We start from the raw sequence: 21,779 nt of genomic DNA, 5'->3' as shown, positions 1-21,779 counted from the left end.
ATTTAAGGGACTTAAACCGTTAAAATCCCTCTTGAATCATCAGTGATTACTTTAGTTTTCTAGTAGCTGGAGAAAATATCTACAGCACAAACTGACTGTAAGTGTCGGGATGAACCCGAGTAATTGGCCACATGAGAGCAGCTCTCTGTCTTGTTCTTTAAAAAAAAATAAATAAATCTCTGATCGATTAAAGATCTGCAGAGAGCAAAGGTCACGAGCTGGGAAACGCACTGCTGCCACAACTTATAAACTCTAAACTCCCTGAAAGAAGAAAAGTACATGAAGAAGTGGCTCTCGGATACAAAGCACTGGCTTCTTCTCGGCGGAGTCTTTGAGCGGTTATTTTAATGTGATTCCTCCTCTCTTCTGCATCTGTTGAACTCCATTTAATTGTCTGAAACTCGCTGCAGTTATAATGCTGGAAATGTACAAGTGGCTGCAGTTCTCGTTTATGTGTGTTTGTGCTCGTCTGCAGATTTTCTTTTTTAATTTGAGGCAAAAAGTAAATTTTATTCTCCTTTTTAACAAACTAACATCTGGCGAGCAGTTTCAGACATTTTCAAAGCAAATTAACTCTGAAACTTGAAGTTGTTATAACAGATGGACATTTAAAACACAAACGGGGGGAAATAATTTAAACTGCAGCAAGTCTCATTTCAACAGACCAAAGAAACATTTACACAGATTTGTGATTTCTTCTAGTGGAAATCAGCAGGTGTGAAAACAAAACCTACATTTTACAGATATTATAGGACAAAATATCTTCTAGACGCTTCTCAAACTTACAAATTTTACAAAGTAGTATTAGAAAAAAATCTGATTTTTAAGAATGAAGTTGTAACATTGAGAAAAATATCATAATACTACAAAACAAGGTTGTAATTTTACAAGAAAAGTCAAATTATGAGAAAAGGTTGTAATATTATAAAAGAAGGGTGTGTAAACCAAAATCTGAATGATACTAAAGTACAATATATTTCAGATTAATGGCACTTCCCACAAATTTAGGGAGCACTGGGGAAAGAAAATAATTTTGAGAGAAACAATATTACAAGAATTAAGTTGTAATTTAATGAAAATAAAATATATATTATAAGAATAAAGTCATTCTATGAGAGAATTAATATTTTGAGACGGTCATTGAGAAATATTTCTGGCAACTAAAGACAGCATTAATGTGGAAATACATGAGAACAGATCGCTAAACTGAGCAAACATTAATAAAGTGGAAGGAGAACAAATATTTGGAGCAGTCGAAGACGAATAAAAGGAGTCGGGGGGGTCAAAGAGTGTAAAGGTGTTTTATTTATATATATATATATTGTTATTTATGAGTTTATGAGTATAATTTAAATGTCATGAGTAGATTATATATATATATTAGATAAATATGGGGATAAAGTCCAGAGTTATCTATATATAGATTATATATATCTATATATAGATATATATATATATCTATATATATATATATATATATATATATATATATATATATATCTATATATAGATATATATATATATCTATATATAGATATATATATATATCTATATAGATATATATATATATATATATAGATATATATATCTATATATAGATATATATATCTATATATAACTTTAACAATCAAAGGAATTGTACAATTGCTAACATGAGAGATTACATCACTTGTTTTCTGACACCAGTCTGCTTTCATTTAGCTGTCAGTTCAAATATAATAACGTATTGTATTGTTTATGTTAAATGTTGCTTTGCATTACTTTAAAACTTTTTCAAAGAATTATATTTATTTTATTCTGAATATTCTTAATACAAAACTTACCTTAAACTATGTGCTCAGTTTAGCAATCGGTGTGCAGATTTCCATGCCAATAGTTTTGGCATCGTCACGACATTTTGTACAGACGTTCATGTTCCCCAGAGGATGAATCCCACCAACTTCAGTGATCCTCTGACTTTTCATCTAGCGCCATCATCAGGTGGAAATTTTAATTTGTTTAATACCTGCAGAACTAATGACGTTCCCATCAGCCTCAGGTGTACTTAGTGTTTAGTCCTAATTAGCAAATGTTCGGCACAGTGGTGCTTTGACCTAAATGCTAAGTACTCGTATAAACTAAAGAAAGACACAAAATCAAGAACGGTATAAAATGCTTTATTTGTTGAAATGCAGAAGCAGAGTAGAAGTTCCTCATTCTTACACTTCAGTATTAAAAATAATTTAAATATATTACAAATCTTCAACCTAAACTTTACTAGAGGACAGAAAGATGGACAGTGGTCATTAATATTCTAATAAAACCAATTAAAAAAATCATGTTGAGCATTTTTAAGAAAACTATAAAAATGATTTACGAGTGGTCCGTCGATCCGAGTTTCTCTTTGAGGAGTCACTTTTAGCTGATTGGCTCATCAAACATCCAGGGTCGTTAGCATCAAGTGCAGCTAATATTCACTCTTTAACATTTGATTATTCAAATCACAGAACATTTCGACAATCAGCCAAGTTTATATTTTATTCAGAGAGAGTTTGTGTGAAATAGCTTGTTGAATATTTCAGCTTATTTTTTTTTTATCTTGGAAACGTGCGTTTTCACCTCTGCATTCTCAAACATGCATGAGAGAGTAAAATCGTTGCCACGGTGAGTTAAATGTCAGGTCTTTGTGTGCTTTTATAGCTTTCAGTCTGGTCTGCAGTGTTTTTCAGAGGGAGATGTCTGAGGACACGTGGAGCTGTTGCCCTGGTTTCCACTTGGCGCTGTGTCGGCCGCCGTCTGTCCGTCTGTACGGCTGATTCCTTAAACCTGAGGTGGAGGACAAACGGCAAACACACGGAGGAAACTACCTGAGTCAAGACTGGTAATGTTTGTCAGGTAAAGGACATTAAATAACATTTGTGTCGCTCTAAACAGCCGATCAACACATTTCTGATGTAATATGAAGCTTTAGGGGAGATAATCTGAGTCATGTCTCTGGGAGATATTTAGAAAACTTTTGTAGCTACAGTTACTTTTTGAAGGAAGCAGAAAACACCTTGTTATATACCTTTTTTAAATATAGCCAAAAGTATGTGGACATCCCTGTACTTTTAGTTTGGGCCTTTTTAGTCAGTGGTGGAGGAAGTATTCAGATCCTTTACTTAAGTATAATCAGGAAAATGTACGTAACATATTAAAAGCAGTAAATTGTCCCCTGTGACTGTTATACTATTATATCTGATGATTATTTGGTTTGTGAAACTTGTGAAAAATGCCGTCACAATGATGCTGTGTCCAACCAACAGTCCAAACGATTATCAAAATAGTTGCCAGTTAATTTTCTGTCTTTTGACTTATTGTTTTAGCCGTACTTGTATAAACTGTTGGGTAGTTTGATTCATAACAAAACATCACATTTGACAACATCTTTGTGTGTAAAAATCTTAATTTTGTAAAGTAACTAACGCTGTCAGATAAATGTAGTGGAGTAGAAAAGACTTTAGCAAGTACATTTACTCAGCTGCTTTTAGTTCAGATAAAGATAAATCTTAGTGCTACGTGACAATGCCCCCGTGCACAAAGTCAGCTCCATAAACAAATACTTTTCCCAGTTTGGTGAGGAAGAACGTGACTGGTGCACAGAGTCCTGATCACCCAACATCTGTGTCGGACCTCACTGATGCTCTTGTGTCTGAATGGGAGCAGCCAAGTCCTTGCTAACTACATGGCCAAAAGTATATGGACACTAGTGACTTCGACATCGTTTTCACCTGCGGCCTTTTAATTTCCTGAAGCTGGTTGGATAAACACGTTGTTAGTCGGGTGGAGTTAAAGTGATAGCTTTGGTTTGTTCAAATGCATAAAACCAAGTTTCCGTGTGAATACGACCCTTGTGTGACAGAGCACCTCAAAACTTTGTAGAGGTGGTTGGGGTAAATAGTTTGACATCAGAAACTAGGGCGGATCAAAGTATTGATCACTTTTTATGCCAAAGTCTTGTTTTGAGTATCGATAAAGGATCAGTCTCATGTTAAATGTTACATTTAAAACACATCTTTCTCTCACCTTTACCAAGTACTTTCTGTGTCTAAACATAATACGGTGTCAAATCAGAAAAAGCTCAGAGTACATTGTTAGTGTGAAGGACTTGTTGTTATTGTTAAAAAAAAAACAAACTAGTGAATCACATCAGCTCCTTTCATCACTTCTAAAAGCTGCAGCTTCAAATGAGCCGGGAAAGGGCCGACGTCTCTGGAGGAAACTCAGATTTGCCTCAAAAATAGTCTTTCAAGGGCAGAAAGTGTCTTAAATTTACATTAGAAGACAATAATATCCATGCAGTTTATTACTGTCTGTTGCCTACGTGTATATAGTTGTTTCTGGGTTAGTTTACATGTGTTTAGCAGAAATTAGGTCACATTTTCTGCTTCAAAGAAATGCTTACAGAACATTTAAATCAGGTATCAGAATATCATGTTTATGAATAACCTCTATAATCGTTAGAGCAGCACAGGTGTGAGATTTCCCCATAAAAGACTAAGAAATATTAAATGTACACTGAGAGGAACAGCTGTATTTATTTATTCAGCTTCTGTTCTCAGTTAGAAAATACAACATCAGAAGAGCGGAAGAGAAACACAGACCCACAGAGCATCGAGGGATTTTAAGAAGTCACCTCGTCGCTGAAGACGGAGTCGCAGAAGAGACGAGAGGAGCGTTTGGCAGAACGAGCCGTGAAGGGCACGGACTTTAGAGCTGAAGACACCAGGGACGGGAAGAGAGAGAGAGACAAGCAAGGACAAATCAAAGTGAGGTAAGCCTTTTAAAGAAAAAGTAGTGAAGAATTAAGAAGAAAAATACCCTAAAAGAGTAAACAGGATGAAATGTTTAGTAATGCAGATGTATGACATCGACTGCAGTTTGAATAAGAGTCTGATGTTTTCTTAACTTAGAAAAAGGACACTAAGGTTCCCTTTAAAAGGAATAGTCTCTCCATTTCTACAGAGCTGGAAGTCAGGATGTGGTTAGCCTAGCTTAGCATAAACACTGGAGGCAGAGGGAAACAGCACGCTTCTAAAGCTCACTGATTAACATGTTATATCTGTTTAATCTTGTTCCTGAAGTCTTGTCGTCACAGTTGGGTTGCCAGGTTTGGTACCATCGTGCCCGACACGAAAACATCAGGGAAGCAGCCGTGTGGTTAATCAGACAAATGAACCAAGTTAGTGCTCATCCTTAAAGAGTCATTTCTCTTCGAAAACCGAAAATTACTGTTTGTAAATCTCAGATTTGGTGCTGCTTGAAGTAAGCTTTCGAGTGTAGAATGGGCTCATTGTTGCAAAAAAACACTCAGTACGAGTGGGTGTTTTCTACCCTGCGGCCTCAGGGGGCAGTAATGAGCCCATATGGCTTGACGCAGCACTCTAAAACCTACTTCTATAAATATATATATTGTCCATCAGTCTAGTAAATGCCATAATTAGTTATTGTGCTTTCCATTATGATTGTATAAAAAAAAAGTAATTGTTGCACGAACGCTACTTTCGTTAAATCCTATCGGCGACTCAGACGAGTGTATCAACGTTTTTAATCAGCTGGACAGTAAGAGAACAATGTTCAGAGAGGTTTTAGTTTGAAAATCAACCTGAAACTATAAAAGTCGGGAGGCAAAAATCCCCAGAGGAAGTTACGCCCTTGCTGCACGCAGTGGCTGAGACAGTCCCGGCATGTAAACGAGACACATGTTAACTGGTGTTGGGACGTGTATTTCTTCACTGTAATTAGGGCTGACTGCTCCACCTGCCTCCAGTGTCTATGCTAAGCTAGGCTAACCATGTTCTGAACACACAAGTGTATTTTTCAAAGTGTTGAAATATTCCTTTAAGTCAGAGAACCAAATGAGAACTGGTGGAGATAATACGGTGTGGATCTACTTAGATAGTTGTGGTCTAACAGACGGTGCATCTGTCTCCAGGGTGTTGTGTACCTGTGATGATGTCCTCGATGGCTCCGTCCTTCCCCTCCCTCACCAGAGGAGACACCTGCCTCTTCTTCAGCTCTGCTATCAGATCCATCTGTGGCAGTTTGGACGTCACTGGAACCTGAAACATCAAACGTGTCGATGTCAAACAGGTACCTTAAAGGATAATTACAGTTTTGGTCATTCTTCTAGTCAAGTTACAGCTCACAATTTAGCCTCAAAGTGCTTTACAATCTGTGCAGCATACAACAAACTATCTTTAGAGCCTCACGTCGGAGGGTCATAACAACATTGTACAGGGCAAGAAATACGAGCAGCCAGAGAGGTTGTAAACAAACCCCCAGCTCCGCCAAGATGATTTGTTACGGCCTCAGTCAGTGTGTGCTTTTTTTTTAGTTTGGATAGGTAAGTGCAGAGCGGCCCAGTCAGGGTAGGAGTTCGCCTTTTTCTCATTGTAGCCTGCCTCTTTTGTGTCCTATATTCTTTATAATAATAATAATAGGTACTTGCATTTAAGTTTTCTAACCAACCTGCCCTTAAAAGAAATAACAGTAATGCCTGGTTTTCTCATTAATATTATAAATGTGTGACAGCTCTGTGTTCTCAGATCTTAATAGTTATTATAACTGATGGAAATTGTCGACAAAACTAAGACCCACGTTGCAATCAACAGCAGGTGGTGTGAGCTACTGAGAGAATTAAAGCTTATTTACTTTTCCTGCACAGGTTTAGTCAGTAAGTCTTTGAATGCGTAGCTGCTTCTGCTATATTTAGTTACCTTGTTCCCGCTGACTTCAGGTTTAGTTGGTGTTGATGGAGCTTCACAGTTCACAACGTGCTGTCTCTTCCTCTGCTCGTTCTCCTGCTCCGCTTGCTGTCAGAGAAAGTACTTTAATAGTATCTACATCTGAAGGTCAAATAATAAGTGTGACATTAGCTAAAAGTGGATGACTGAGTGGGCTGTGAGTGTACAGTAAAAGCTGTTTTTCATTATCAGTCAGTTCATGCCAGGGATCAATAAAATGAGCTTTATCTGACCTTGTACGCCTTGATGAACCTGACAAAAACAGGGAAGAACATGGAGGGCGGAGTGGTTTTAGAGTTCTCTCCGAAGTACTCCACAGCGGAGTCATACGCATCCTGGAAGAGAGAAAAAACCAGCAATCTTCAGCTCTCGACCCAAACAAAATGTGGAAATATATGGCGATCGTCTTCTGGAAGTCTAAAACTTTCCTGGTGTATAAATACAGAACAGTTAACACGGATTCAACGCGTGATTAAGGTTTATTTTGGGGTAATTAAAGCTGACCTGGGCAGTTTTTCCATCAGCTATAAGCGAGTGGAGCAGCTCAGCGTTGCTGCTGAGAAACGTCTGCAGCACAGGATTGTCTTTTTCTACGGAGAACTCCCTCCTGGTCACCTCCATGCCTCTCTCCAGAGCTCGCACGTCCTGCAGGACGCTGTCAAGAGAAACTACAAGACACGAGAGTGAGGTCGGGCTTCAATTTAACCTTCCTGCACACACACACCTTAAACACTTAAAAGTTTTTCTCATTTAGTTTGATATTTTGACTTTATGCACATTACATTCACACATCTTTTGTTTCATACGTTATTTATTATTGTGGGTAGTATAATTTTGTAGTGTACTTACTTATTTTAGCTTTTATACTTAATTTATCTTACCTGTATTATATTTTGATTTGCTTAGTACTTCTCTGTGTGCACTGACGTGACAGTGAGCAGCTGTAACGAAAGAGTTTCCCCTCGGGGATCAATAAAGTATTTCTGATTCTGATATGTTCCCCTTTGTTAGTCCAAGGTCTTTATTGTCACATGCTCCACAATTACAGTGACACAGTCGTTGGCAATGAAATTCATAGATCTCAGGCTCCCTCCAACAATGCTCATATAGGTATGTTTGAAAAAATCAAATCTAAGACGTAAAATGTAGAAACTGTAGACAGGTGGAACCAGTGCAGTCTGTACAGTTCTGCTCTTTTATTCATTTTTGAATGAATAAAACCTTTTTAAAAATCCACCTGAGACCTCGTGTCTGCCGGCTCGGTCCCGTCACACTGCTACTCCAGTAATAAGATTATATGCTAGTAAAGATGATTTAGGGGTCACGCTGTGAAAGAAAAGATAACCTACACAAAGGCACATTTTCGAATTAAGTGATCTTCCTTCGGTCATGACGCCTCATTAACATTTGACACACACTCATATCTGCAGTGTGATTGAATTTACAATCCATAGAGCCATTCAATTTCAACTAAAAACACATTTTGTTGGACATCCTGTAACTAAGCGACCAGTTTCATACCAGCTTGATTTTACTTGTAAAAATGTGTTACTACACGACATGGAATTATATCACTGGGAACTTCTTTCGTAACTACCAAACACACGATCACAAACAATACATTTGTGTTTTGTGCCCAGATATAATTGAGGGTATCATGGCCAAAATTTATATATTAAAAATATAGGATGTCATTTGTTTCACAATACTGATGTTACAGAACGTGATTACAAACATATTTTGCTTTTGGTATTTTAGAATAAATTCTTTACTACAAAACATTTAGTTCAGTAAAATATGTCATATGATCCATGTTGCCTTTAAAGGAAAAGTCTGGTGTTATCCTTCATTTTTAAGACCACAACACACACTTTAACCCTTCCCTACCCGTGACGCAAATCTTCAAGAAAAAGGAAAGTATTCCCAGTAACAGCTGGTCACTGTGGTTTGTAGCAAACTTTACTCAAACAGGAGGACATTTGTTGGACTATTTTCAGCGGCGGCCCACTGATGTGTTTTTGGACAACAATGCAGCTCTACGGCACAGAGGAAGAAGATACACTCATTGTTGGTTTTGGTCTTTTCATGGGAAGAAAATATAGAATATCACCAGACTTAACTCCTTGTAACAGTTGTGGTACAAAGGAAACAGGTGAAAGAGTGACAGGTGTGCTGGGAGGAGCAGGGTCAGAAAACCCTCTGAGGGCTGCGGTGGACAGATGGGGAAGAAGAAGCAGCCGTCAACACGACACCAATCAGCTCATGTGTTCATTCTTACCCAGCGCCGCCTTGTCCAGGAAGTGCAGCTCTGAGTAGAAGGACTGGACCTCTGGATATTTCTCCTGGATGATGCTGACGATGAAGTGCAGCAACGTCTGCTTGCGGTCTGTAGATTTGGTGTCTAACAGCTGGGGATAGTAGGCATAAAACAATAAATAATAACAGACCGAAAATTGGATTTGAAGTGACATTTGTGTGTTGTAGTATTATAAAGAAAATACTCAAGGCCCTTTTTACTCACCAAATCTAAACTCTGCAGGCGGAAGCCGTACGCTGCCCCTCGTTTGCTGCTGTTCATGTAGTTTCCAAATGCTAAGATGATCTTTACATCAGAAACAGTCAGATGTGCAACAGTTAAAAGACGTCACAGAATTACAAGTAACAAGTAGAACTGTTGTTTGCACACGGACAAGACACCAAAATACTGTTGAAGTGGTGATGTTTGTCAGAAAAGAGCAAAACTTCACACATGAAACACATTTTAAATTAAGAACTTCGTCTCTTTCCTCTCCCAAACTACAAATAAAAAGGTTCCTTCCTGAAACACCAGTATTTTCTAATTATTCAACCAGACAAAAAGTCAAAGTTTGTAAAAGACATTTTGCCATTAAATCATGTAAAGAGCAATAAAACATAAAATGGACTTTGTCTTCAGTCTCATCTAAAAGCCTTTTCTCTTCTTAGAGCTAATGCTAATGTACCTATAGTTACACTATAGTTATTTTTATGAGACAGTATGTTCGTAATTCAGCTTTGTAGCAAAAATAACTGATTTATTTAGATACGATATGAACTTTCATGCTCATCACTCACTTTAAATACGGGTAAAATAATACTTTGTTTCAAACAAAGACCTGAAATTGAACACAATTATTACTAAACTGGCCTCTTAACTATAATATGTTCCTGGTAAAAGGGTTTATTCAGCTTCAAGCCTGCAATTAACATCCATCTGTGCAGTTCTGTTCCACAAATGTCTCCATATCCCACAGCACAGAGAGGAAAAATCCCGAAGGTAAAACATTTCTAGATAAACGGTACTGTACTTACCTCAAGGATTTTCTTCAGCTTGCTGGACGATTTGATCGACATCGAGGCAGCAATGAGGGCATTCAGTTGCTGTCAGAAAGAGTTGAAATTGTTTGTTTCTCAGCCAAACATATGAACCCAGATCCAAAATGTGTACGACTAGCAGATTCTAACAGCCTGCCACGCTGAGCTTACATCTAGCCTCGTCTGTTTACACGTATGAAGCATAAAACTGCAAAAATCTGAGGCCCTTCTGTGGTCTAAAGGACCGTAAGTAAATGAAGTGTTGAGGTGTTACATCCTACGTAAAATTCAGTCCTTCCCCGTTCGATATAATAAGCAATGGGAGCCATAATTTCCCGGCACAGAGATTTCCTCCATTCCTCCAGTTTCTAAGGGCCTGGATGCCTCCTACCTAACTTCTGTCTCTTCTCTGAAATACAGAACCTCCTCCCCGTGAACTCACAGGCTGTATTAGCGGGACGCTCTCGGGGAAATTGCCCATGAAGGTGAGAGTGCTGATACGCTGGGAAAGCCGTGGGATCTTGCTGAAGCGCACCATGAAGCGGTCCTCCTCGCTGAGCTCGTCCAGGGGCCTGCCCTCACACTCATAGTTGTGGATGAGCTTCATTTCATACTCTGTGGGGATGAAACGCTCCAGGAGCTCGAGGAAGTCCAGGCTCAGAGCTCTCTGGTTATACCTGTGGGGACGGCGGTGATTTAAACGGGAAGTATCTCACTTGTACTGAAATGAGTTTTTTTTCATTCTACGCAACAGATTATGCTGCTTTATAGCCACATTATTTAGATGATTTTGGTACATACGTCTCAATTGCACAGCAGATGTCGGATGCAGCCATTCCTTCCTTGCGCAGGGTGATAGCCAGGTTTTTGGCCCTGTTGGGCTCCATTAGAAACACTTTACTGGGGGTCTTGTGGGCCCGTTTCATCTTGAGGGTCCCCAGCTCTACAGGAGTGGACTGGGCCTTGGTCTTGAACTGCTCCTCAAAAGACGCCATGTTAAGCTCCTAAGAAAGGTCCAATGAGGAAACAGAGAAATATACAGAGATGGAATCACAACTGATGGATGTGGTTCGTGTTTTTGGTGGTGCGATAAGAAATACACAAGATAACAGACCTTTTCACAGGTGGAACTGGGACACTTGATGGAACGGAGCCATTGTTAACGAAATGTGTGTCTACTGTATGAATGACAGTTTCAGATTCAATTCACCTGCGTGGCAGACATCAGTTGTCCATGTTTTACGTTTTTTATTACAAGCAGGTTCTAAAGAAAACTCTTGAAGACACAGATACAGCATAAAGAGCTGCTTTGGACGTACATTACAGTTGTTTAATTACACCATTTTAATCCTGATAACTGTATTAAAATGGAATGAAGAAATTGTTACTCAGACGCTCTCAAACACATTTTCAGATCAACAGAAAATGTTGTTCCTGGAGAAGTTAAATAGTTTATTACATACTGTATAAACCCTGAATATTTTCCAGTTATTGGAAGGAAATGTTAATTAATACATTAATGTTTGTTAGAATGGATTGATATTCAGAGCCATGCTTATCATCAGTAAAGAGACGTTTTGCAGTCTGTCTTTAGAAACACTGATTTAGTGTTTGAGGATTTCTATAAGATTATGAGCTGCTTTTTTTTACATTTCAACAAACCTGATTGTGGAAATGCTTATGATCAGACACTGTGCTGTTGCTTTTATAGCTAAATGTTGTATTATCGGTAAAGGGAGGGGAGTTTTGTGGATGCTTCGTGTGTGTGTTGTTTTTTTTTTTTTAAATTAACAAAACCAATAAACATACTCTTCATAAAAAGAAAATAAATAAATTGAGAATGACTCGACTGTGAGAAGTTCAGCGTATACAGAATGTAATGGAAACACACGAACTGGTCAAACCTCTAAGACGTGCTCGTCGTCCAGCTCGTTGAAGATGGTTCCTGCCACCTGGCTGGATTTCAGCGCCTGCCAGTTTAACAGCGGCATGCGGTATTTGGTTTGAATGGGCTTCTTTTTTTTACAACCTAGAAGAAAGAATGAAAACAAAATGTTCATCTTCTAAAGTACAACATATAAATTCTTCCACAAAAAAAAAAGTTAGTTTTTCTTGCAATATATTGTATAGTTTTACCTCTTCGGGCATTTAAAAAGTACTTAAATGAAACTTTGTGTTAAGCGGTCGCAAACTAAAACGTTTGGGAATGACTGTTCAAGATAAAATTTGTCTGCTTTAAAACTCCATATTCTAGGCACTGGCAAAAACTCAATGATGGCGTTGAGTTGTCCAGATGATCAATTATTAGGGGTAATTATTATTACTGGTGTTAAAAAACATCGACAATGTGACCGTTTCAGAATTTAAGTCACATAAAAGTAACCAAAGGGCCTCGAACATTTAATTGCCACATTAGCACTGACGTATTCCTGCCCTCACCTGAGCTCCCATCAGTCGCACCACCTCCAGGAGGCAGCAGGGGTGGTGGAGCCGCTGGTGGTGGAGGAGGAGGAAGAGGAGGTGGTGGAGGCAGAGCCTGCACTGTTGCCGACTGCAGAGGACCCTCAGAGAGGTGTGGCTGAGCGGCCGCGAGGTCATTACCTGAATCTGCTTCTTCTTTAGCTGAGAGGGGAACAACGATACTGTTATTTTTCTCCAGTTTCTTATTTCTTGTTTCCTTGAAAGAACTGTGTAATTTGGTGCTGATGAGAGGAAAACAAGAGACAAATTTGAACCCAAGTAAATATTTATTCATCATTCGCTTATTATTGGAAACTTTGTTCTTCATATATGTTGGATTGTGTGCTTTCACGTGAGTAAAAACTCCAGGTTACGGCAGCTTAGTAATTAATTGTAATTAATGAATTGGAGGTGCACTGTTTTTACCTTTGAGTTGTGCCAAATAACACGGTTCTTTTCAGGAAACTGAACTACTAACACAAACGCACGTGTTTGCCTTTAATTCATGCCACCCAGGGGAGGGGGGGCTTTGTCTGTTCACGTCCACTCACGTCTTTGCATTGACTTTACATGCAATCGCACCACCTCTAAAATTAGCTCTGTATTCACAACAAATGGACTGGGCCACTAGCCAAATTAAACCTGTGGTCAAATTCAATCTGTGCTGAGATTTTGAGTCCATGTGGCCACTTCATGAATGTCAGATTGACACCTTGAACTAATTAAAATATTAATTTTATTTTGAATTGATCATAATCACAAAATGTTGTGAGAGCAGCAAGATATACTGTAGATCAGAGATTCTAAACTAGCGGCAGAGTCGGCCCGTGAGGCCCACCAAATGTTTAGAATTTATTATTGAATCTGGTCCTCAAATGCAGTCTTTTATCTTAGAGCAATTATTTTCTAGCAAGGCTGCAAAAAACAGGAGAATTTGCTTTTTATTTCTGTGGCACACTGAACACCAAAATGTCTCTTTCTAAACCTAAAACTTCAACAAGCTTCAAGAGAAGTGAGATACTTGTTATTTTTTCATGGAGTTTAATGTGATGGCTTCCTGTCTCATCTGCAAGGAGAAAGCTGATTCTCTACAAGAACACAATCTTAAGCGTCGTGACTCCTCTAAGCCTGCAGGGCAGGGAGCTACAGAGAGAGTTGCTCAGCTTCAGAGTGAATATATTTTAGTTATTATTGTTAAAATTGCTCCCCCCCCCCCCATGAGAGAACAACCTGACCAGTGGCCCTCAGGTAATTAGAGTTTGAAGCCTCTGCTGTAGGTGTTTCTCATGACTTGTGTAATAGCTATTATTTCAGTCTGGAGGTGACAGTCTGACCTGTCTGTGCGACGTGCTGGATGACGGGGACCACCTGAACGTCCAGGTGTCCAGAGGAGGAGCGCTCCATTCGGACCAGCCCCTGCTCCACCAGAGCCTGAACTTTCACCTCCAGCTCCCTCAGGGCCTGGGTGGACCGGTCCTTGTCTCTCTCTCTCTCTCTCTCCCTCTCACGTTCTAGCTCTCTCTCTCGTTCTCGCTGCTGCAGAAGAGTCACCTGGGAGCAGGACTCGCGTAGACTCTCCTACAATACAGACACGATCAGGAAACATTAGTAGTTCTGTGTATACGAACAACGATATCACAGCCATATGTGATGGGCATTAATCTAACTAGAAACATCACCAGCATTATATGTTCTCATTATGTTTAATGTATCGTATAATAAGATTAGTGTAGCATATCGCCTACAAATTTCATGCTTAGAGGAAAACTGCTTTATTAAAACCTGGCTTTTATTTTGTAGTTCTGGCCATTGGTTATATCTGTTATATTAAAGCTTATGTTTGTCATGTCTGTCTTAAAAACAATACTCACATGTACATCAAAACGGTTTTGGCTGTAATCATTCCTCCTGTTTTTACTGGCTGTTAAAATATTACTTGTCAGCCCTGAGTAGTGTCTGCAGGTATTCCTTTATTAGGCTGCATATTGCACAGGGGCAGCCTGTAAGAGAGGCAAAACCCCGGGCGAAAAAAGTCAGCGAAGCACTCGCCGCACCACTCAGCTGCTCATTGCTTTGAGTGCACTAATAACCGAAGGCGACTCAGATGAGTGTCAACAGTTTCATCAGCTCAGACCTTTCGGCTGGACAGTAAGAGGACAACGTTTGGAGAGACTTTAGTAAGAAAATCCCCCTGAAACAATAAACGAGAGGGGACACGTTCCCTCCATCCCCAGTGGAAATGACTCCCCTGGACGGTCCCACAGGTTGTACACCAGCTGACAGTGTTGTCAGATTAACAATCACTTTATTTGTAGGTAAAGCTGGAAGTGAGCACACCGGAAATGTCTAATAACCGTGTGTACGGCAACTACGGTAGGTCAAAATTCAACCACAAAGTCAGGATGTAAGCTGCGATGGACGTTTAACCCGGACTTACTTGGGGTTTGTTTTAGACCTGTATGATCGAAGTCATAACAGATACAACCGCTGCTACCAAAAAAAACCCCAAGTTGTATTTTTCCTTTAAGAAAACAAAATGTAAAGAGAAGAACGGTGTACTCTACCTTTAAGAGCTCCACTTCTTTTGTGGTCTGAATGAGCTTCTTCTCCAATTCTGAGACTTTCTCCATCGCCTCCCTCTCACTCTCCTGCAGCCTGGTGCTTAACTGTGACCCCGAAGCACAACTTTCATTTATACATTGTGATTGTCTTCATTGTCTCTATCTGTGAGGGATTAAGAGATTGCAAAACACATACTGTATACAGTATATATCTACCTGTGAGTTGTGTTCCTGCAGGTCCTCCATGTGTTCCAGCAGAGCGTTCTTGGTCTCTGCGTCCTCCAGTAGAGCGCCCACATCAAACACATTGTCCAGATAGGCCTGAATCTGCACCAGCAGTCTGTCACTCTCTGTGAACTTCAACTTCTGCACACAAAAAAAAAATAAATCACCTTGTTGCAAATGAATGCTACATTTTGTGCATTTTGAGTCTAAGTTGCACGATAAATAAAAATGTCCACATTTTAATTAAAGGGATTAAATTTAAGGGATTAACTCCTCCCTCTAAGGGTTAGTCTGTATGACCCTAGGTCACTAAACTGGACATTGAGCATTACATCTCCACCATAATTAATAACTATATTGCAATATTGTGCAATATTCTGTGTACTACTCCTGTGCAATATTAGTTTTCCCATGTTAGTTTTTCTTATTTATTGTATTGATAACATATACCTCTATTACTCTTGACAGTACATGCACCTCCGCTTATTATTACTATTACATATTACATATGTGGTGACACTGTATTTTATACTGTACTTTCATCATCAACCAGTAAACCACTTGGTACTCGACACTTAGTTTATCTTATACTCATACCGACAGGATACTTATTTATTTTCTGACCTGTTTATAGTGTTTATAGTGTATCATATCGTTTGCTAGTACTTTCTCCTGTGTGCACTGACGTAAAGGCGAGCTGCTGTAACAAAGAGTTTCCCTACGGGGATCAATAAAGTATTTCTGATTCTGATATGACTATAGGGTCAAAGGTCAGACTTGCCTCGAGGTAGTCATCCAGCCCATGATGCGTGAACTCATACTGGAGGTAGACTCTGAAGTTCATGTTTTCCACTGAGTGGACCACGATGTTGATGAACTGCATACAGGCCACCTGGTGGGCAGACGGAGTACATTTATTTTTACAAGCAGTAGCTGCCGACTGGAGACAGGACAGCTTGTCTACAAAGAGAAGTGTTTGCCACAGTGTGCAACTACAGGTGTGATTATTATCTGATGTAAGTCAGATCAGAGTGAGCGGGCCAGCTGAGCAGGATCAGCTGTACTGAATACACATAAAAGGCGCAGTCAGTACTTCTGATTGAGGAAAATAAACACTGAAAATTGTTAAATGTTGGATTCTCTAATAGTTCTTTTTCCTTCCATGTAGAGCTGCAACGATTAATCGATTAGTGACAGAAACTTTGGAAAATAGATTTACTGTTTTAGTCATTTATGAGGCAAAAATGCCAAATATGTGATGGTTCCAGTTTCTCAAATATGAGAATTTGCTTCCTTGTCTCGAGGAAATATCTTTGGTTGTCAGACCAAACAAGACATTTGATGACGTCACCTTGTGCTCTAGAAAATTGTGATGCATTTTTCTTTGTTTTCTGATGTTTTATAGACCAAACAATTAATCGACTGCAAAAATAATCGTTAGCTGCAGCCCTACTTCCATGTCACCCGAGCAGCCTCACCCTCCTTTGTAGCTATAAGTTTATGCGGCATTTACATATTTATTGTTTGGATTGACTCATGTATTTATAACTGGGTTGAACCATTAAATGCAACATAAGTTCTTTGTAGGTTCTTTTTAATGATTATCCTCAGCTTTTCCCCACAGAACATAACACACTTATATTTGTGATCTTGTGGGTTAAAGCAAAATGAGTTAAAGAAAATTGGCCTACAGCGTTAAAAACTATTCAGCTCAGTGCTGTCATATGCACTCTGCCCATTGTACATAATTGCATGCAGTCTGTTTAATAGGAAGACTGACATTTTGTTAATGGCTCTAAGAGCTTTCTATTATTTGTTTTACAGGAAGGCAGAATTAATTGTATTTTTTTAACAATAGAACTAATTATTTCCAGACAGGAATCAAACGTAGGTGTAAAATCTGTCAGAGTAAATGTACAACTAGTAAGAAACTTCCTTTTTTTACATAGTTGCTAATAAATTTGTTATTATAAAATATATCTTCTGTAGATCTATAATTACAGAGTAGTCCACCGATTCATCATTGCACTTCTAGAACACGTGCGGATTCAAATCTACATTGGCGCCTACATTACCCACAATGCAATCCAACCACTCACAGTTCAGCCGGCGGTGCGGGTGTGTTATGCTAGTAGCGGCTAATGTAGCCTCGAGCTGCTAGCCTGCGGCAGAGATGAGCAGCGGGCCACAGAGGTCTGGTAGGCTCACTTCTTTCTCCACAGATGTTTTTCATTTTTAGACTTGTAGTCTTCAGCCCCAACTGACGCTGACTCAAGTGACATCACTTGAGGCAATTTATCAGACTATCAGAGCACAAAAGGCTTTACATAACTTTTGTCACATATGCAGTAGTACTCCACAACACCTGTGTAAAACCGGTGGAGTTCTCCTTTAATTACAATAACATTTTACTGTTGATTACCAGCATCAGACGACCAGCACCAGTATCAAGTGGAGCACACTGTAGGTTTCTCCCAGCAAGTCATAAAACTCCTGTCTTTGCATAGTATTACTCCACATGGAGTCTTATATTGGATGGTGTATGGTTGTTATTGTCTAGTGCTTCATATATCTGGACACAGTCACACTTTACCATGAAGTCGATGTTGCTGTCTTCATTTCGGAAATACTCCATGAGCTTCTCAAATCGACTTCTCTCTCCACACACCTGAAAAACATTAAAAAGGAGCGAGAGGTAATATCAGATCACAGCAGGCAGCGCTGGTCCTTTGAGAAGAGCTTCTGATGATGGACTAGATAAACTTGTATTTTTTTGCATTATGCTTTCTCCAAATGTACACACATGGGGGCAGTGTGCTCACACAGAAATGGATTCCAAAACAATATCACAGTAATGCATCTATCTATCTATCCATCCATCCTTAGACCCAGTGTGTAAATTAACTGTACTTCAGCAAACGTGCGATCTAATTAAACAGTGCTGCACTGACGGAGGAGGATAATTCGGATGCTGTTTGTGGGGATTCTGCGGTTGTGAATATAGTTTCAGGTGTCAGCCCAGTTCAGGGACAAACACAAATAATGGGAATAATAAAACCAGTGCTGCCTTTACATTGTGCAGGATAATCATTACACACACACACACACAGTCTAGTGTGCTCTACATAAACAAGGCTTCAGTGTTTTCCCCCACAGTGCAGTGAGCATGTTTGCGTCGTAGAAAAACAGAAAAATGCAGCTAAACTATAATTGTGTTTTCTTAACTAACAGCTCAGCAGATTCCCGGTCTCTGCCATTAGCTGTAGTCTGTCTGTGTTTGCCGTCTTTTACTCTGCCTCCCCCTTTTTGCCCACTCAGGCCCGCTAAATAATGCAGCACGCCAACCTCACAGCCTGCACAACCCAAAACAATGCCCACGTTCTGCTACTGCGGGACACATAAGCCAGCTCCTGGCCCAGCGCCCGCCTGCCTCTACTTTACGACCAATCTATCGCTCTCTCCATCTTTCTCTGGCTCTCTCCCTCTGGCTCTCGCCCACGCACACACGTCGGCGTTGCTGCGGTACCAGAACAAGTGCCACTCACTGTGATACTCAAGTCGCCCCTGTGGTAACTGATGCCGCACTAATCAGCCAGGTGAGGTGAGGGCTGACGCTGCCAGAGAACTTAAACTGACAGGTTTTTAATTTGTCACTTGATTTTCTTCTTCTTTATTAAAAAGCATAAGTCTGGTGATATTCTGTATTTCTTACGGTCAACAAATCCCATGAAAAGCCAACAATGAATGTATCTACTAACAAGTACTGTGTGTATCACAGCTCCTCTGAGCCGCAGAGCTCCATTGTTGTCCAGAAACTATTAAAACATCAGTGAGCCGCACTGTTGCACAGGCTGACATGTTCCTTCATCACCATGAACACACACACTGTAGTTTATTCTGACTCAGTCCCACACACACCGTCCTGCTGCCCCAAATACTCACTAGAGCACCACATGTGGATTCATCCGCCACTGAAAATAGTCCCCAACAAAAACACTATTTCCTCTTGTTTGAGTAACGGTTGATTAAAAACTACACAGCCTTTAAAAAAAACAAACAAACTATATATTTGTGAAGTGTTTTTAAAGATTTACGTCTTCACTAATGGACTTGGGGCTGAGAGTCAGACACGGTAGGAGTACGTGATGTCTTGTAGAGCTGGGAGAAGTAGCTGAAATCAGTATCATGAAATAAATATATATAATATACTCAAATTCAATGGGGCTTTATTGGCATGGGAAACGTTAACATTGCCAAATGTTTGCTGATGTGTCGTTTTGCTGTGAGCTGGTCTGTAGTGCACCGTTATGTGATTTTGGGTTGTATCATGTGAATATTGTGTAGCTTCACTGAACGAGAAGCTTCCTGTGGATCCTAATAAATGAAATCACAGCTTTTTGACGTGTCTTAGTAGGAACGGCACAGATGTTACTAATTAACACCACCATAACATTAACAATGGTCCCAGTGAGCCAGCATGAACAATACAGAGACCCTGAAGCTGAAGCAGCATCATGATGGCACATTTTTTCTAAATTACATTTAAAATAATGAAATTGATGGACGAACAAAAACCTTAAGAACTTAAGAATGGACTTATTCATTTGGACAAGAGAGTTTTGTAAATCAGTAACATGATATGATAATATCATCACGATACAATTATAATTAAAGTTGATATATGATAATACTGAATAATTATTCAGCTCCTAATGTCCTCTAGTGAAATTATGGCATTTGGATTTATGTTTTCTGTGTCTGCGGCTGTTTTTCCAAATGAAGTCTCGTTTAAGTGAAAGGTTTAGATGGCTTCACTGAGAGACTGATCCATATTGTGTTTACAATGTGCTCTGCCTCAGGTGTACAGGATAGTTTAAGTGATGCATTTGTGTCAGGTTACAGCCGCCTTTCAGGATTACAAACAAGGAAATATCCTCAGCAGTCAGTTTTCCAGAGTAGAACCAACGTTTGTATTCAATTCAGCACATTAAAATCTATTTGTTTCTGTTTCTGTCTTATGTACCCCCCCCCCCGGATAAACGATCCGACAAAAACTTACACACACTTAAATTCAAATAACAACGACTGAAGTAAAATTGTCTTTAGTAAAAGACCATTATAGCAGCCATTCAATCTAATTAAACGGTTGTTTTAAGTGTTTCTGAAAGTGGATGCTGGCAGCTCTGGGCTAATTAAAAGGAAATTACAATAGTGGTCAAGATCTGAATCCAAAAGCAACTGTGGCCAGCAGACATCGAAATCCTCCTGTAGCGCTTGTTGCAGGGCAGGTTTCTAACATCCTTGACATTTACTAATAATAGACCCTCCTAGTTCAGGTCTATACTCCTTTCTGTCTGCGTTGTTGTAGCCACAGGAGGCGATCTGTTAGCAACAGTTGCTGCTTTCTCAGGCAAAGATGAGAGAAGGCCAAGGAGAGGTCAGAGGCAACTCAACAAGTGTTTCACATATTTACGCCTCTTCAGTCAGTTTCGTCTGGCAGTGGGACAACTGGGCAGAGCAGCTGACGGGGGTGGGGGGGCAGGTGGGTCTGGGGTTCCCCTTAACCTGCTTTTCAAAGCATTAAAAGGGGCCCGCGGGTGCTGTAACACGAATACCGCTTCTATGTTAAGCCTAGGACCAGTTTAAAATAATGTGGGTTGAATGTGGGTTGTAATATATGTATCATGTTGGAGATTAACTGAAGCATAAAGTGGAAATAGTGAACTTTAATCTTAAACAGTGTGTGTGTGTGTGTGTGTGTGTGTGTGTGAATTCTTGCAACAAAACCTGCTATAATCATTTACAAGATGACAAACTATTCAAAAACACCAAAACTGTACTTTCAGTCAAATCTCTGATTGGACTAATCGATCTTTCCTGGTTAGATTAGCTTTGATCATCTTTCTTTAATTCGATTGTTTTAGACGTTTATTTGATAACATACATCAGTTATGCAATAACTAATTTGAACTTGTTAGCAAATAGTTGGTTATTTACACATCCAGCAGTTACGGAGCAACATTATTGTTTATTTGGAGTCGTGTTTGTGTCACTTGATGAATATAAGTCCTATATTCTCTCTGTTAGCTCTGTTTTTGGTCTCCACCAGCTCCTGAGGGAAACATCTGGCTCTTTAGCTGCTAAACGCTCCACTATGTTCAGCAGCTGGTTGCTAACTTTGTCTGTCTGCTGCCAAAGAGACATGAGAGTGCTGAGAGTGAACCAAAGCAGTGAAGTTGCAGCTGGACAGATAAACAATGAGCTGAAACTCAATATAAAGCTCCGTAAAGCCGAGTGGAGCTGAGTCATTCAGCTGATAATTCTCTGTAGCTTCATCAATGTCAGCGGCCCCTTTCACATTGTCATTTTATACATTATGAAAATATTGATTACAGTAGCTTTAATTTTTTTCTGCTGCGGTGTTTAGACAACATTT

At 39.5% G+C, this 21,779-nt stretch overlaps 1 protein-coding gene and 1 long non-coding RNA gene across 6 annotated transcripts in view; one reads left to right on the top strand and one right to left on the bottom strand.

Annotated features, from left to right (window-relative positions):
- Positions 1 to 2,140: 2,140 nt before the first annotated feature.
- Positions 2,141 to 21,779, bottom strand: part of fmnl1b (formin-like 1b) — a 68,217-nt gene continuing 48,578 nt past the window's right edge. For 3 of the 5 annotated variants that reach the window (XM_044179575.1, XM_044179570.1, XM_044179572.1), the window contains exons 10-26: positions 17,937 to 18,011; positions 16,125 to 16,235; positions 15,335 to 15,484; positions 15,122 to 15,223; positions 13,892 to 14,135; positions 12,537 to 12,719; positions 12,002 to 12,126; positions 10,899 to 11,101; positions 10,540 to 10,774; positions 10,095 to 10,163; positions 9,286 to 9,366; positions 9,043 to 9,172; positions 7,269 to 7,432; positions 6,998 to 7,099; positions 6,738 to 6,833; positions 5,966 to 6,080; positions 2,141 to 2,805 (exon numbers count right to left, since the gene is read on the bottom strand). In XM_044179575.1, coding sequence (XP_044035510.1) covers positions 2,705 to 2,805; positions 5,966 to 6,080; positions 6,738 to 6,833; positions 6,998 to 7,099; positions 7,269 to 7,432; positions 9,043 to 9,172; positions 9,286 to 9,366; positions 10,095 to 10,163; positions 10,540 to 10,774; positions 10,899 to 11,101; positions 12,002 to 12,126; positions 12,537 to 12,719; positions 13,892 to 14,135; positions 15,122 to 15,223; positions 15,335 to 15,484; positions 16,125 to 16,235; positions 17,937 to 18,011 — 2,286 coding nt within the window. In that variant the 3' untranslated portion in view covers positions 2,141 to 2,704. Of the gene's footprint in view, positions 2,806 to 4,654; positions 4,735 to 5,965; positions 6,081 to 6,737; positions 6,834 to 6,997; positions 7,100 to 7,268; positions 7,433 to 9,042; positions 9,173 to 9,285; positions 9,367 to 10,094; positions 10,164 to 10,539; positions 10,775 to 10,898; positions 11,102 to 12,001; positions 12,127 to 12,536; positions 12,720 to 13,891; positions 14,136 to 15,121; positions 15,224 to 15,334; positions 15,485 to 16,124; positions 16,236 to 17,936; positions 18,012 to 21,779 lie in introns of all 5 variants that reach the window. The other 2 variants (XM_044179571.1, XM_044179573.1) reach the window with 1 other exon arrangement.
- LOC122868035 lies at positions 2,741 to 10,651 on the top strand. Its single transcript, XR_006376035.1, has 4 exons — positions 2,741 to 2,874; positions 4,581 to 4,792; positions 5,954 to 6,111; positions 10,518 to 10,651. It is a non-coding gene; the product is annotated as an uncharacterized LOC122868035 (long non-coding RNA).

This window comes from Siniperca chuatsi, linkage group LG20, assembly GCF_020085105.1.
Source record: "Siniperca chuatsi isolate FFG_IHB_CAS linkage group LG20, ASM2008510v1, whole genome shotgun sequence".
NCBI classification, from domain to species: domain Eukaryota; kingdom Metazoa; phylum Chordata; class Actinopteri; order Centrarchiformes; family Sinipercidae; genus Siniperca; species Siniperca chuatsi.
This window is presented reverse-complemented; position numbering and strand designations above follow the sequence as displayed.